Source organism: Cardiocondyla obscurior, linkage group LG01, assembly GCF_019399895.1.
Source record: "Cardiocondyla obscurior isolate alpha-2009 linkage group LG01, Cobs3.1, whole genome shotgun sequence".
In the NCBI taxonomy this organism is placed as follows: Eukaryota; Metazoa; Arthropoda; class Insecta; order Hymenoptera; family Formicidae; genus Cardiocondyla; species Cardiocondyla obscurior.
This window is the reverse complement of record NC_091864.1, coordinates 1,193,932-1,210,780: the sequence shown is the minus strand read 5'-3', so window position 1 is coordinate 1,210,780 and position 16,849 is coordinate 1,193,932. Positions and strand designations below refer to the sequence as shown.

The 16,849-nt window shown below is 43.1% G+C and overlaps 1 protein-coding gene across 2 annotated transcripts; it reads right to left on the bottom strand.

Annotated features, from left to right (window-relative positions):
• Positions 1-927: 927 nt before the first annotated feature.
• Positions 928-15,975, bottom strand: LOC139101335 (protein dissatisfaction). Of its 2 annotated transcripts, none has more exons than XM_070654382.1 (9): positions 15,638-15,975; positions 13,824-13,904; positions 13,461-13,622; positions 4,521-4,698; positions 3,820-4,024; positions 3,279-3,449; positions 2,837-3,079; positions 2,547-2,628; positions 928-2,462 (listed from the first exon to the last, which is right to left on the bottom strand). In XM_070654382.1, exons 1-9 carry the CDS (start codon positions 15,645-15,647, stop codon positions 2,209-2,211), a joined length of 1,386 nt encoding a protein of 461 aa, XP_070510483.1. In that variant the 5' UTR covers positions 15,648-15,975; the 3' UTR covers positions 928-2,208. The 2 variants fall into 2 exon arrangements, with proteins under 2 accessions (XP_070510483.1, XP_070510491.1); XM_070654390.1 differs by having other exon boundaries at positions 3,279-3,404; positions 15,638-15,974.
• Between the last annotated feature and the right edge of the window lie 874 nt (positions 15,976-16,849).

The window sequence follows — 16,849 nt, the reverse complement described above, 5'->3', positions numbered from 1 at the left end:
GAAAATTAATTATAGACTATCACTTGATATCTTAATCAGTGGATCGATTATATTACGTCGTACAGTATAATTTATACATTTTTTTTTGTACATTGAAGAGCAGATATATTTTCTGCGGCGACAGCGGATAGCGTAAAGTAATCCTATGCTACGGAGGCAGAGAATAAGAAAACGGAAAGAAATCGGTCATCGGCAACCGGCCGGCGCGGTACATACATGCGGCACATGTGAAACTCGACGCACACGACGCTAGAGTCACGTTCGCTAGCTGCCGCCGGCGCAGCAAACACCCATATCTGCCTTCCAGCGTACATAAAAAATATATAAAGATCTCACAGTTGAGGATTTTTACGTTTAAAGATATACAAAATTTCTTGTTGCGGGTGCAATTTTTATATTTTATAAAATAGTCTTCTCCACTTTACTCTCTACGGCCAAGCAGTATAAAACGGGTTTCGGTACTTTGCCTGCTGTGGTGTCATCGTTAAAAATATTAGAACACGTGGAACGTGAGGCGTGCACGTAGATAGCGTACCAACTATCTCGTAAATACGACGGTATATTTAGTCTGCGCTACCTACCTCTACGGCTTACGTCGTGTGTGTATTCCGATTCTTGAAGTCTTCAATTATTGCAAGCAAGTGATGCCCTCTACGAAAGTTGCGGGATGTATTTCAGATAAGGACTGAACGCAGATAAAATGATTGCGTTGATACAGCAGAATTCTTCAAGCCATAAATCTTAACATTGTTTAAAATTTAATATAAAAACTTTTATATAAAAAATTTATATTAATACTCATAACTGTACAAGTTATATTTTTTTATTTAGAATTTAGACATTATTATTTAGATATATATTAAAGAAATTCTTTTTCAATTTCTACAATTTAAAAATAAAAATTTAGAATAAATAGAAAATCACGTATTTTAATTCATATGATGTATTGGAAAGAAGAAAAAGTTTTATTATTAATTATTTCAGTAAAGAATATTTAATCTTAAACATATTACGTATATTATATTGACGATACACTTTAGATTATGATAATGAAAGATCTTTTAATATATTATCGACAAAGTTTAATATTCGTATGAGACATTTATTAATGCAGAATAGAGAGCTTGTTTCGTTTGCCGTAATACTTTTTACGTAAGTGTACTATAAATTTAATAATTTTATTTAACATAAAATTCGAAATTGCTAACATTTACAATCGTAGAATGGAGCACAGGTTTATTTTATGATACAGTTCTTTCATTTTATTTTACCGGACGTTATTCGTAATAATAAAATTAATAATTCTGCGCGCGAGCAAATCCTACAAATAAATTTGTTTCACTAAAGCAGCGATACAAAATGAAAAATTAGAGCACCATTATTATACCACACTTTTTACATCGTTATATCGTGGTACTTTCGGTACCTACGTGATATCTTTATCGTATAACTTAGCTTCATGCTTACGCGACACGTATACGATATTTATTTCGCGTATCATTATTTAACAAATTGAACTGGCGTAATATTTCTTCACTTAAAGATCACAGAAAGGGACAGGTAATACATTATAGATTCTTGATTACTTCTTCGACTACGGTTTTACAATCAATTGCACTCCGTCTAGTATACACTCTAAATATGATTAAAAAATAGTTACAATCTTAAATAATACGTACCTAATAATAATAATAATAGATTACTGTATTATTATATTAATAAATAAATTATTTGTTATTTTACAAAAATCGAGATTGTTTAAACGAATGGTTGAAATGGTTCGGTAGAAAAATTATTCTGATTGTTAAAACGATTTTGCAATGTACGTTGAGCCGAAGCTCGGGCTTGCAATTAAAAAAAAAGCGAATGTAATTTTACTATTTCTTTCTACATCGACCATTAGGATATATGAATTGAAGTAATTGAGTCTGCTTGGGTATGCAGATTTCATTCCGTCGTCTTTTTATATTTGAGTCATGCAGAAAGAAATTACTATTTGATATACATATATATATTTAAGCAATGACATAAATTTTACTTAGAAATGCGATAGTATAGCGGATAGTAGTTTAACGGCTTTTGCAAGTAGAATGCCCAGTCGTCAGAAACATATGTTAATTATTTTCATGTTACACCCAATTTGCGGCTCTAACTTCTTTTTTTTTTTTTTTTTTTTTTTTTTTCTGCGTACGATGCGCGACGTTTATTTTAATTGATATACTTCTCCATTTGATACATGTCGACTAGCAGGCGCGAGATCGGTATCTCCCCGATGGTTTCGTGGAAAAATAGACGCTCCACGGTCTTGGAGGAGATGCACCTCAGATATCCGACCAGAATCATTAACCTACCGATTCTGCCGGGCTGCTGCGGATACCGCGATCTCGTGTAATCTACCAAAATCCGCTGCGCTTGGTCTTGCAATATTTCGATCGGCTGGACCGCGTGCAGGCCTACCGTTTCTGTGATTTAAAGATCGACAATTGTGAATAACATACGTGCCGCATTTACGGCGGTATGACAATTATCCGTGTTTCGCTCTTTACCTGGCGTAAATAAAGCCACCGCTTTCATGCAGCCGCACTCGCCGAAGTCGGGCGACAGTTGCCTGAATCGGCATATTATAGCCTGGAACGCGAAAGAATTAAAACTAATCCTGCAAGTCTGCTGAGAAAATAAAAGGCAAAAGTAGAGGCATGAAAAAAATTAATTGAACAACGAGAAAATTAAATCGATACGTCGTAGCGTAATCGCTCTTCGTTATTGAGAACGTTTAATGAAAGTTGAAGATCGAAAAAGAAGTCCAAAAACACTTTTCTTTTTCAAGGATAAAAACCTGAATGAGGACCAGTTCTTGGTTCGTCAGATTGTCGTCCGTGGGTAATCGACTGCGAACTTGCTCGTCCTCGAGGAGAGCGGTAATGTCCCAGGAGACGGACCATTGCGCCAGGTGAAGGAGGAACAGCTGCGTCCAGGATCGTTCCAGCAGTAGCAACTGATCGTCCTTTGATATCGTTTGGAAGGGAGGTAGGCAACGCACCCACCTGACGGCCATAAACAGCAGCCGTGCCGTCGTTTCCTGCGTTAACAGTCGTTTTACATTTATCCGAGACTCGGGCAATTCCCACTCGCGACGTCGCTTTACTATTTCTTTAGCATTTACGGGGCGGCAACGATAGAGCGACGTTACCGGTGAGAATCGTTTCAATTTCAGCAACGCATCGCGCGGCGCGAACGATTAAAAAGGGACACGCAGACGGGAGCGTATTGAAAAGTACCTGCAGCATCTCCCAGGTCGGGCTGAAGCTCTGTATGTTGCCCGTCGGGCTCCGACTCGTCTCCGTCTCGATCTGCTCCATCGGGTACTCCGCCGCGGGTTGCAATCGCGCGTTCCAAACCAGTTCCTTACGGCAAAGCGAGGCGGTAATTTGTACAACGAGAGCACGAAACTTTTCTCGTGAGAAAAGAGAAGAAGGCAAAATGAACATGTAACAAGCAGCGAAGTGTATATTAGATAAGAAAAGAATTACAGGGACGCAAAGGAAAGTTTCCCAGCCACAAATTAAGATAATTATTATTTTTAATCGCCGTTCGGCTGATTTTATTATTCTGACGCAAACAGCGCATTCACTCCCTCAATGAAACCAAGAATTGGCGCGTTCGCGGCGAGTGGACTGATGTCGATAATAATCCCTACTTGTAATTTCCCCCGCCGTTTAGATAACGCGAGGCAGAAGCCGAGGCGGAAGCAGGCCGCCCTTATTAAGTTTGCAGGAACGAGGCAGGGAGACGGGCGCGAAATTAAGCTGAATTACTTACCTGACATTCCTCCGCGGACATTAGTATCTGCAGAAGGGGAGGCTGCGGCGCTAGGGAGACGGTCGTGGCCGCTTGGTAGAGGGTCGTGGTCGTGCGAGGGTGCGGCAGGATCAGCGGCACGGGGGATGGCGATTCCTCCGGCGGTTTCTGTACCAGCGCCATCGGTCGTGGATAAGGCGTGAATCTTTGGTCGCACCTTAACCTTCTACAGCAACAACCCTTAACTACTTCACGAAGTGTCGGCGTCGCTTCATAAAATTTTATCACTTCCCCGCGCAGGGTGTTTCCCACTTCATTAACACCTCGCCGGTCGAGTTCCTCGACCAACTTAAATTTCTTGCCGGCGAGGAGAGGACGATTAGTCACAAGTTTTTTTTTTATCTATACTTATGCATAGATTTATTGTATATGTAGAAAATGTACATTTAATTTATTAATTAATTATATGAAAATTACTGCTGTTTAGATGGGTTAAAAAAAATTCTTTTTTTTTTTTTTTAAAGAGGATTAATATTAAATTGTAGAATCTACTGTTAATGTGGTGGTGAACATCCTGTGCGAGGCGTATAATTAGTTCTTATAATTTTTATAATTTTTTATAATTTCACTCGTCGATAATAAATCGTTTTTAGTACAATACTTAATTAAAATAAAATATCTTAATATTTTACTAAGATTAATTTAATAAAAGAACTACACACCTGTGTGGCGAGAGGACGTAAGGGGGAGCGAGTGCTGGTCTTAGTCGATCATTATGCACCGGGGCAGCGGAATGAGGAGACAACTGCGTGACAATCGGTGACTGTTGCTGATGCTGCTTCTCCGACGAAATAATCGCGTGGGGTTTCGGTTTCCTCGGTCCGCGCTCATGTTGTACTGCTAAACACCAGTCACGACATAATTATATTATTTATGACGCCTGACACTGTTTCGCAAGTCTATCACGAAGTCTTTCAAAGACTTCGAAAATTTTACTTGTGTACGTTTCGCGACATTTTATCGAAGCTTGCCAAAAAGAGTTTTTTTAAATTATCAATATAAAAGAAGATAAAAAAAAATAAAGATTTTTTTTTTCAGAGCTGGTAATGCGAATAGCACCCTCAACCCTTCCCGGAGCTCAATGAAAAATATCCCTCACCGATCGAAGGTCCGTATCCAGAGGACGCCTATCAATAATATTGGCGATGGACTTAACGGTGGGAGCGAAAAAGTGGGCGCAGGTTGCGCGGAATTGAATTCGGGGTGTAACGCGCGTTGTAGGTCGTTCGAGATGTACGAGAGCTGTATATCCCGTGACCCGATGAGAGGGTGAGAGAGGGGGGAGGGGGAGTGAGGCGAACAAGAGGTCGGGAGGGCCGAGGGGGTGAGTCGCGGATGAAAGAGGGTGGTGTAGATCGGATGTGGTGGCTGGCCGGGCGTCAGCTTCCACAGAGCTCGATCTTTCGAGCGTGGCTGCAAATCTAGAGAGAGAGAGAGACAGAAAGAGAGAGGAAGGAAGGAAGGGGAGGGAGGGAGAGAGAAAGAGAGCAGAGAACGCTGTAGAGAAGGAAGACAGAGCGAGATGGCGAAACGAGAGCTGCAACTGGGTGGCAAGCACATCATCATTAATGAGGCTGAGCGGATAGCAGCCGCGGATTCCCACGTTCGCACTGGCGTCGCAATATCTCCCCTTTATCACGCATCGCCCTGTCGAGAGATACCTCTCGCCACTGGCGCAACGAAAATTTCTTCTTCCACCGGGACAATTTCCGTTTCAGCCCGGAACTCAATTTCTTCGAAAACTGATATGTTAATGTTTCTCTTAAATTTAGCAAGTCAACCACGGTTGACTGGTTGATTAATAATTTTTTTTTTTTATTAGATTTATTTATCACGTTTCTTTATTACGACTACTTTTTCTCGATTCTTTGAAGGAACTCTAGAATCTTTTTCAAAGCGGAAGTGGTGGTTTTGTACGCGTGGGCACGCGTACACGGTGGTAAAAAGAAGCAACGGGAAAATCCGCTTCGGGGTTGTTTGCTTTATCGACCAAATTGGCCGTGTACATCGTAACAGGTACAAATATTATTATTTTCCAGGAGTAATTGTTCTTTCGACGGTGAGCTCCCTTGTCGGAAAAACGCGTAGAATGAAGAGACCTGTTTACTTTACAAACAGTGATCTCCTATTACACAATGCAGCGACGGCATCACCCTTCAAGACCCGCGTATCGTCAATGCATATCCATGACAATTTTAAAAACCGTTTACATACATGCATTTCTTAATATAGTTGGCGATAAGAAATTAAATATGTTTTTTTTACATTTACATTCAGGTCTTAATTTGATCAGTTTTCGTTGAATCTGTGGCGAATCAAAGACGAAGGTACGATCTGTTTTTTCGCAGCCGCCCATTAAGCTCGCCTTTTTCAGACAAAGGCGCCTCACCGAGCAAAGCGTCCTGCGATCAAGGAGGAACATTTTGTCGCGCCGCACGCATTGCTGCTCAAATACAGAGGTTTATAGCCGAGAGCGGCTTAAGCTTCTGCGAAGCGGAAACGAATGCGCGCGTCAAGGGAAAAGCTCCCCGGCGTAGAGACGCGAATGGGACAAATTGATCTCTTAGCCCCGCAGGAAGATCGATTGCCGATCCGCTGCAATTATATACTTTCCTAATTTATTTCCTAACTTTCGGAATCGAGTCCTTTCTCCGCAATTTTCTCTGTGCAAAGAAAAAAAAGAAAAAAAAAAAAAAAGAACAGGGAAATAATTCGTTCGATTATTAAAAATTAATTATTTCTTACCGCCGGTGTAAATTGAAATTTATCGGGGAAGAATTGCGACCAGAGTCTGCCCGAGTCTTTAAAGAAATAGGGTGTCGTCGCAGCAACCCTTTCGGGACTTCCTCGCCGGCTTAGACGAGCGATTTTCGAGAGTACCCGCGTATTCGACGGCGAACGGATACGACACGACGAGGATTAGAATCGCATGCGCTGGAATGGACCGCGCCCTGTTCGCTTTTCATCTCGTGATTCCTGTGTTTCTTTCTCTCTCTCTCTTTCGCCGTGCACGTAATACTCGTGCACACACACACACACACGCGCGTCATCTTACCGTGCACCTATAAACACACAGTACCATCGTAATACTCCGGTCGGCACGTGTGGTCCACAATGCGAGTTCCCACAGCGTAGGCGTAGGCGCCTTCTCCGCGCGCTTGAACACACGCGCGCACGCACACGTGGAGATACGAGCGCGTGGTGAAGCGCGATACACGGGACAGCCTCCCCGCTTTAACATTGTACTATAACACGCGCGCGTGTGCGAGTAGGGTGCTCACACGGGCCACGGATCACGGGGGCTCACACTCGCTATCCTGCTAAACGGTAAACCGATCTGTGAACATTTCAGCAGTCAGCGATCTCGAAGGCTAATCCCCGAACGAGCGGGGGTTGATACACACGGATGGCGCACCACCGTCATCGTCTCCACCACCGTCGGCAACCATCACCGGGTCGCAGGTCCACGAATCGCGCGCGTTTGACACGCGTGCGGTACACGTGTTCAAGCTGCAGGAGGATTCTCGCATTGATTCGCGGGATGTTAAGAGGGTGGAACGATGGACTACGCTGTAAAGAAACTTGCAGAAATTTCCCTTCACTGGGTAGCGACAGCTGCTTCGATTGAATTTACGATTTAAATATCGTTAATAAATGTCAGAGCTCAATAATTCGAGCATCGTGTAAAAAATGAAATCTGCAGTCTGGGTTCTTTAAAAATATCAATTATTTGATTTTTAATAATACTTGTTGCAGCGGAGGAAAATTCACTTGCAGATTTATCAAACAAAGACGAAGGAAACCGCTCTATGTACTCGAATTATTGGTCGGACGGACAGGATCTGTTTCCACTTGCATCGCTCACATCGTTCGGAAAATCATATGCATGCCGTCACACGTGTATCTGCATACGTTACAAATCGTATACAATCCGTATGTAACGATCATTGTTAACGTCGCCTTCCCTCGACCAATCTCGTAAATCAAAATTCCGTGAAATCAGATCAGCCCGTGTCGAGTTTAAAATACATATGCATAAAGATCAGGGTTCGGACCTCGCGTACGTTTACGTAAGCGTTTAATTAAACATCCCTTCGATTTCCCAGAATAGTAAAAAAAAAAAAAAAAAAAATACCCGCTGTAACAGACGTAAAATTAGTGAAAAAAAAAGTATGCAAGTTTACATTAGTAATTACAATTTTATATTTCCATCGTATCGCGAGTTTATCGCCTAATTTATTGCGAGACTAATCTGATCGGCTCTGATAAGAGACATTCGAGGTACCCGACGGAAACGCGAACGCATACGCGATTATATCGCCGTGAGAAATCGCGTTTTATATACGCCGATGTTAATCGCGCGGTCAAAGGTGGAAAAAGGATTAAGGGTGACAAAGCAGCCTGACATTTCACGTTCATTCGCAAGAGTCCGACGGAGGAGTGGTCCAGACGCGTATTCGCCTCGGAAACCGTGGCGCGGCACGAAAGGCGAGAGGACCCCCGTGATAACTCGCGGATGTAATTCTCGCGTTTATGCCGAGGCTAGAGGCGGCCGGGTCGTTGCAGTTTCTCCGGGACGCGTTGGTATGATGACAGGTGACGATCAAAGCCCGGCTTAGCGCAACGACCCGTCTCGTCCGCACACATCGCGCTCGTATCGCGCAGGGGGAGAACGCGCACCCTGCCACCCTCCGCCATCTCTTTCCGCTCTCTCCTCGCGTACAGTGAGCATCATAAACGCATCGTTTCATTATCAGCGTTGATAAAACGCGGCATGCCCCAGCAGGCTTCTGTAATCGCGATTATTACAAGCCGCGCGGGTAAAATCTCTCGTGGGCGAAATACGAGAACATTCTCCGTTGGCATTATTATTTTAATAAAGATAATTCTATGCGGAAAAAAAATATCAAAGCTATTCACATTTATTACTGGTAATTAAATATTAAAAATAAAGATACTATTTTAATCGTGCGGCCTCACGCGCGCTTGATCAAATCTAAAACTGACCACTTAAAACGTCTTCCGGAAGTGACGCCGCGCACTTCGAGCCGCTTTAATTTCGAAGACTGTTTGGAATGGAAACATAGGAATTTATTACTGATTTTCTCGGTCGTCGGTCGATGAATTTTAGAGATCTCGTTTCTCAAAGATAACACGTTAACTACAGCTCGGCTTCGCGTCTCGCTCGCCGTCTATTTCGTGGACGGTTCTTAATTCGTGAGAACGCGCGGGGTTCTTTCGAGGGGTGTCCGTGGCGAGAAGGCATTTACGACGTCCACTGTACCCCCCTCGCTCTGTTTCAGGGCCGCTTTACCGTTTACCGTTTATGTGGATGGATTGATGCTGCCCGTCGCGTGTACGGCACGCCTCGCTTCGTTGCGTTACCAGCCGTCCACTCCCACGCCAACTCCCCCTGTGTGCTGTCACTACCCTCGACCTCGGCCAGGGTCGGTCGAAAATATTACGAGGTCCCGGAACAATTTTTAGGGAACGTCTCCTCGCGTGTTTGTTAAATAGCGTGAGACGCGAGAGCTTCTGAATTCGAGAAGTAAAAAATTAACGTAATGAATGTCTCGAGGAGAAACCCGGTCCTTCCGAAACGGATCCCTTTTGTCTTTTCATCGTCTCGTTCTTGTTAAACATTACAATATATTTAGAAATATGCATGGTACAAGAAGGGAAACCCTTTTTGCTCAATAGACGAAGGGACATTGGTTTGTTTCCTCGCTACTTTATATTGGTGTTTTATTAAAGTATTGAAGTTAATTAATTTTTTTTCTTTTTTTTTCAGTAAAAATTATTTAAAATTTAAAAAAGTCTTTTTAAAAGAATCTCAAATTTTTGATCGAAGGATCAAGATATTCGACGCTTTTCTCTATTGCTCTTCAGAGTGTATTGCGCTTTTATTCCGTTCTTTTTCTACTTTTCTCGAATCGTGCTCAAGTGTTATTCGCCAGCATAAAATGCTTTCGCGTGCAACTCGCGAGACCTTCGGATTTTTGTAGAACATGTTGCGACATTATACCTTGCGCGATTGAACATGGATATAAAAGCGGCTTTAGAAAAGAGCTTTAACAGAGCCTCAAATAGTTACAGTCTTTAACGTCGATTAAAGGCGGTATAACATTTTATAGGAACAAACGTGAAGATGAACTCGACGAGAAATATTATAAAAAAATATTACTTGAATTGCTAAACTAATTACACGTTTTTATTTTTTTTAATTTATTCGTTACGCGTTGAATTTCGCACTTCGAAAATGCTTGAGCAACTTCAATCTATAATTGTCGAAAGGGGCAAAATGCTTTCGATTTAATTCCGGCTCAGCGTGCTTGATACTTTTAGGAAGGGTTCTTCCGAATTATGAACGGAAACAAAGAGATTTAAAGTTCGAAGTAGCGGGCCGCGATCGATTGGGCATGAAACGAGGCAAAGTTTGCGGATCCAAGTGTGTTGGTGGATCTAGATGTGTGTACACTAGAAATGATGTTGACCGTGCAGGTTTCAGGAAAAGTCGCGGAGTGTAGAATTACAACGGGTCAGTCGTCATCTTCTGGTCTCTCGCTTTTCGTTTAACTTTTTAACAGGGTACGTAATCGGAGAAATGTCGTCTGGGTGGACAAACCTCACGGCGTGATTTAAATAAAACTTAATAAGAAATTTGAACAATAAAAGAAAAAAAAAAAAAAAGAGGCAAATAAATATCCCTGACGTATTTTTTTTCTTTAGCGTCCGGCGGGTCATTTACAAAAAAAAAAGGAAAACTTTAAAATTGAGACGTCCGAGATACATACGGAAAGGAATTAAGAGTGAATAGAATGGTGTACCGTTTGAAAGTTAACTCTAGAACGGCGCCAATTGGCAGCCCGCTTCTTCCTTTCGCCCCGACGGCCACCAAGAATTATAAATCCACCGTGGTAAGCCGCTTGGTAATCTTGCGACGTCGTTTAACGCCATATTTCGCGGTGACACGTATGCGTGCACCTGTATAGGTGTATACCCGCGCGAAATCGCTCTGACGAGGGGTGAGAGGGTGGCATTTTGCTGGCGCGACACGGTGCGCCAACACAGACGGATAATATTCGCGGGCGGGAAACGAATTTTCGTAGAAAGAGGAAAGCGTCGATTACGTCGCGCGGGTGTGAGTGAAAAAGAGGGTGGGGAGGGTGAGGGGGGGTTCCAGGGCTTGTCAGCGAGCGGATGATTGCGCGCCTGCGGCGTCACGGGCTCCGCGATGCGCCGAGTACTACGTACATAATGTATAACGCGTATCCCGAGTGGTCACCTACGTCTTATGGGCATTTCACAACGTTTTTCAAAGCCCGCCTTGTAATTTCAACCCTGGCTTCCAAACGAGTTTAATTGTGGTTTTTAATTATGCGCTTGCTAGACACATTTATGAATTTCCGCGGATAAAGATGACGAATAAAAAAAATGTTTAGTGTCGTATTACCTACATATATTTTTTAATATAATTTTTTTTTATATTCTTATCAAAATTGTAAGTTTCGGACGAAAAGAAAATTAATTCGGTTCCCGAGTTCTCGTTTTTTAAGTAAAGCGCTACATTGCGTCAGTCATTTGAGAAAAGTAAGTAGAACGGTCATAAATTGGTCAGCCGCGGGCAGACTTTTATCCTGAATAAATTAACTTCCACAAAGTTATAGATATGTAAAGTGAAATAATTGCAACTATTCCATAATACTTAATAATATTCACCGCGATGCTAATTTTATAACGCTAATGTTTTAATAAATTTACCGACACGTTTCGAGAAATATCGCGGTCGCCTTTGCATTCCGCGGGAAAGCTATCTGCGAAACGATGAATGCACCAGGCCGCCATTCCGCTATCCTGGCTACGCGTCAGCAATTAATCACGGTGTCTAATTAACTCCTCCAACAAAGTGCGAGTAATTTCGAGGCAACGGCGGCGGAGAACGACGCGGGAGAGAACGCTAGAGGTGCGAAGCGCGGACTCGCGGATGAGGCTGCGAAAGGTGACGGCGGGATGCGGGGGAGGAGCCGGTTCCAACCCTCGTGTGGAGTGTCCTTAACGTTAGGAAGCTCTGCCACTAATTGAATCTCCTCTCTTACTCGCGTCTAGAGCCTCGACAACCGCTGGGAACCGGAGCACCCGTCCTGCATTAAACACCCCCGACACCCTGAGCGCCCTCATCCCTGCCAAGCGGTCTCGTATCATCCCCTTTCCCTCTGCACCCTCCCCCCGCTTTTCCCTCGCCCGCTGCCACCCCGGCAGCCCCTCCACTGGGAGTCTCATCCCATTCCGCTTTTTCTCTTTCCACCTCGCCGCCATCTCTCACCACCTTCGCACAGAATCCAGCCCCCGCTAAGCGTCCCAGAAAACGAACCTCCACCACTGTTATACTCGCCGTCGATGGCGAGGAACATCGACCCGTGTACACCTAGTCCGTCTGTACAACTTCCGTGCGGAAGACCGAGCTTTTGAATATCGTCGCTGAAGCGAGAAATGACTCGGATATATTGGCATAATTCGCTTATAAAATGATCGGCCGCGGTCCGTAGAACGTTTATTTTGCAGCTGTTGAGAGTTTTCTGGATTAGGACCGTTTTTGTAAATGTAAAAGCACGATTTAATCGGTGGGGAAAGAATATCGAGCGGTCGCGACGTAAATTTCTCTATTTCGAGAGTAACGTTTAGAAAATTGTAAATTAAAGTTTCGTAATTATGAGAGCATTGAAAAGTATTTTGATAAAAGCTAAATTATCTCGACGCTCTCGAATTGAATTCGATATTTGAAATAATTCATATTTTCTTGCGCATAGATTGTATTAAAAAAAAATTTATTATTTGTACTCGGACAAGTGCAAGTTAGCACTAGTAAATGTCAAAAAGTGCTTGCCTTAAAAAGCACGACGTCGATCAAGTAAGACGTCACCGAGAAACCGAAACGTCGCATGACGTTGCGTATCCATTTATGACGCCTTCGCCGAACGTTCGATCTTCTCGTATATAATATCGCGTAATATAGATGGAATTATTCGAGCCGAATTATTAACGCTGGAAATTTTTATCAAAAGCGGGATTTATTTATCGATATCGATTTTTTGTCGCGCCAAACTTTAAAATACTCCCTAGAAAATTTTATACCTAAAATTATGCGTATCTGCACGAGCTGCGGAAATGTACGAGCTTTATTATATTAATAGCAAAGGTTATTTTATTTCTTGCGGTCGTTTAAATATATTTTTGCGAATAAACTGTTCCGCGAGGGCTAATAATACGCAAACTGTTTAGTCGTGGTCAACGCTTTGTTGACGGAGGTTTATTTAGGAGAGTCTGGCTGACCGATAGTTACAGACGATTTCTTCGCGGTTTATTTGCGGTCTTTTGGGAAAATGCGAGGAAATTGATGAGGAAACGATTCTCGCGGTCGTTCACAAACAGACTTGGCAAATACGGTAATACGTGAACGTGTGTTCTTGAAGACGAATCGTAAATTACGAATGCAAATTTTATAGTCGAGCATATCTTATAAAATAACGTGGAAATAATTATTTGCGTTGATCAATTCGTTATTATTTTAAAGATATCGGTATAATATTATTTGTGGGACTTACCGTCTTTGTTCATGTTAGCTTCGAAGCACTTAGCGAGACGACAAGCACGACATTGATTCCTGTGGGTCTTGTCGATCGGACAGCGTCCTTTCTTGGCACCCTGAGCTTTGCAGATGTATTCCCGATTGCTGTGTATGCTTCGCTTGAAAAATCCCGAACAACCTGATAAAAAAAAGAACAAAGAATTTACATATAAATTTATCGTCAATCGTAACAGCAACTGCTAACCAGTGGCTTGTTTCTTTAAAACTTTTATATTCATACGTTTCAAGTATTGCCTCGACAGAAATTTCTAAGAAAAAACCTTCCCTTTTTTTTTACAGTATTGATTTATTAATATATAATTGTAGAAAAATAAATTACCGTCGCAGCTGTAGATGCCGTAGTGTTTTCCGGAACTACGGTCGCCGCATACATCACACAGTATGTCGAGTAATCTGTCTCCTGAAACAGAAATGCATCATGAATTAGAGTTCAAACATCGCGATAGAAATAATAGAAATAATAGAAATAATCTCTTAAAGAATTATTATAACAAGTATTAGAGAAATTCAAAGCTGCAGCCGTATGTTTAGCTGCTATTTCTATTATCAATATTATCAGATTTATACGCTATTTATTAAATATTACGATCAAGTAATCGGGTAAGAGAAGACCGACGGTTAAAGAGCTCCTGCGAAATCCCGTTTAAGAAAAGTGAGCGGGCCGCAAGAAGATCACTGGTACTAATCTGTTTCCCCCTTTTCGTAGGAACCCTAATCGTCCTAATGATCCGCGGCAAGAAAAACACGGCCATGCCTAAGCCAACCAAAGCCTTCCTTCCCCGTTCTGGGGTATCAACCGCCTTCGCGTCTCACACCCAGCCAACCTAACCCGATCAACCTGAGTTACTTCAACCCCAACGGATTACCTTCTTCGTCGTGTACAACGTCTTCTTCTTTCACACTTCTATGTTGCATCATATTATCTGTTTATAATATATGTTAATTAATCTCGAGGCAAATTGGTTCTCAAGCGAGATAATAAAGGAGATGAGAAAAGTAAAATCCGCCGATTGGATTTTATAATTTAATTAATTAATAATTTTTGTACTCTTATCATTTCGAAAGACTTCTGTTTTATTACTTTTATTTTTGAAATTTTTTGTAATGTCGCAAGTTTCGTAAACACGATTGGTTATTAAAAATTTATGTAATGTTTCCAAGTTATAGAATAAAAATCTTTTTTTTATGTAAGTTGCTATCAAATTCTTTTGGATACTTTGAAGGTACGATATAAACTTTACATAAAAAGTATGATATTTCATACGTTAACGAGGTGTAAGTATAAGCTTTGCGCATTAAAGTCCCGCGAGTTGATTCGTAAATTCACTACTTTTTTAAGAAATTTCTACATCTTTTACAATATAATGAAGTTACTGTTTAAGTGTTCGTATCGTATTTCACATTAATATAATTACTTATTAATATTTCATATGTTAAAAAAATCTAAATTTGTGAATATTTCAAACTCCTTTGCGGGAAACTTAATTTTTTTCACTTGAAAAACTCCAATTTACTGAATGTCTTTAATTATTTCCACCACGTATGTGTGTGTACTTTGAAACAATTAGTTTACCTGTTAATTATAAACAGACGTCGAAAATTCAAACACTATTAATCGCATGAACATGCTACACAATTCTGCAAATTTTAAAATTCCGCAATTTAACTTGCTGCGGAAGCTATTTTTCCGGCACTACCGTAATCGTCTCCAGATCGCAGTGACACATCTTTAAACTGGAGAACGACGTTTGGCGGACAATTAAAGACGAAATTGGGAAAAGTTCGTGGCACTGGCTAGAGAATTCCTTCCACGTGGTTTCCTGAGACGCGACAAATTGCAATTTACCACCGAACCGCGGGAAACAGCCGCGTCAAGTCACTTTCACGTTTCGCACCTTCTGTATTTTCGCTACGACCGGTGATCGCACTAGCTAAACCTTTTGCCGCGTGTTGAAATCAAGCGCGAGAAAAACAGGAGAGAGAGTTTGAGAGAGAGAGAAACAGAGAAAGAAAGAAAGAAAAAGAGAGAGATATAGAGATAGAGATCGAAATGAAGAGAGGAAGAGAGAGATAGAAAGCGAGAAAGATAGACAAAAAAAAAAAAAAAACCCGCGAGAGTCTTTAAAGACTGACCTGTGCCCATCTCCTCCGCAGCTGTTCAAAAGTCGAACATCGCCAGAGAACGACGTATAGCCGAGGTCGTGATCCCGACGCGGCGCCGAGGAGGTCGCGCGAAGTCCCGAAGCATTCTCCGTGACGGGGTGGCTTCGAGCCTCGACGTACCTACTCAATACTCATCTCTCTCTCTCGTCCCCGCGGTCTCTCTCGCTCGCTTTCTCTCTCCCGCCGAGAAGGGCGTACTCGTGCCCATGTCTATGTGTACTACATCTACTCGCGCGGGCGCGCGATTGCGTCCACTCGTCCGTGTGTGCGCATATAGGGGTTGTTGCCCGACTGGCTGCCGGAGCAGCTATCTCTCCTGTCCGTAGCCACATCACGGAGAATCATGGGTCATTCCCCGATACGGCCAACACGGTCCGATGGTAGATATCCGCGAGGGGCCGGCGGAACGGGACGTTCCTCGGGGAGGAAAAGCGCGAAGGGGGGTAAAGGGGGAAGGGAGGGTTGCAAAAGCGACGGGGTAGATAGATGGTTGCCGAACGCGAACCAACACCACCGACTCCCGATCCCTAAACGACCGCGAGTCGCGGCGAAGAGGCCACGGCGATGGCGTATACCGGGGTTACGTCACGCGAATCCGCGGCGTAACACCTCTTCTTCACCGCTGCCGCCGCCACCCCAGTTGGCACGTTGGCCTACACGTTTCGGGGGCCGAGGGCGGTGGGAGGCAAAGGGGCGCAGAAGCGGCGGGGGTGACAGGGTGGGGAATTCCGGCGAGCTTGCGACTAGACTCGGCCCGGGGACTTGCTGGCCGAGTGGCTGACTCGACTATAGCGGGGTAGCGTTAGTTAGCCACCGGCAACTACGGGGGCGGCTCCCCGAATGCCACGTTGTCAGACGGCCGTTACCACCGTGTCATTGGTCGACTCCACCCACGGCAGGGTGAGATTACGGGGGTAAGTGCGCTTAAGGGTGGTAGGCGGTGCCGACGATGCTGATTCGACGCAGGTTCGCCAGTCTCGTCGCCCCGACCAATCGACAATACGGGATTAGGTTAGCTGACGACGACGTTAACATCTGCCTTCCGGCAGCCAACGCTATTTACCAGTTACACGCTAGTGGCGGCGTTACTTTTTTTTTTTTCTCCTTTTTTTTTTACGGTATAGGTGGAAGTATAGGTGAACGCGAAGGTGGAAAATGATACGCTAAGAACTTAATGGCCGC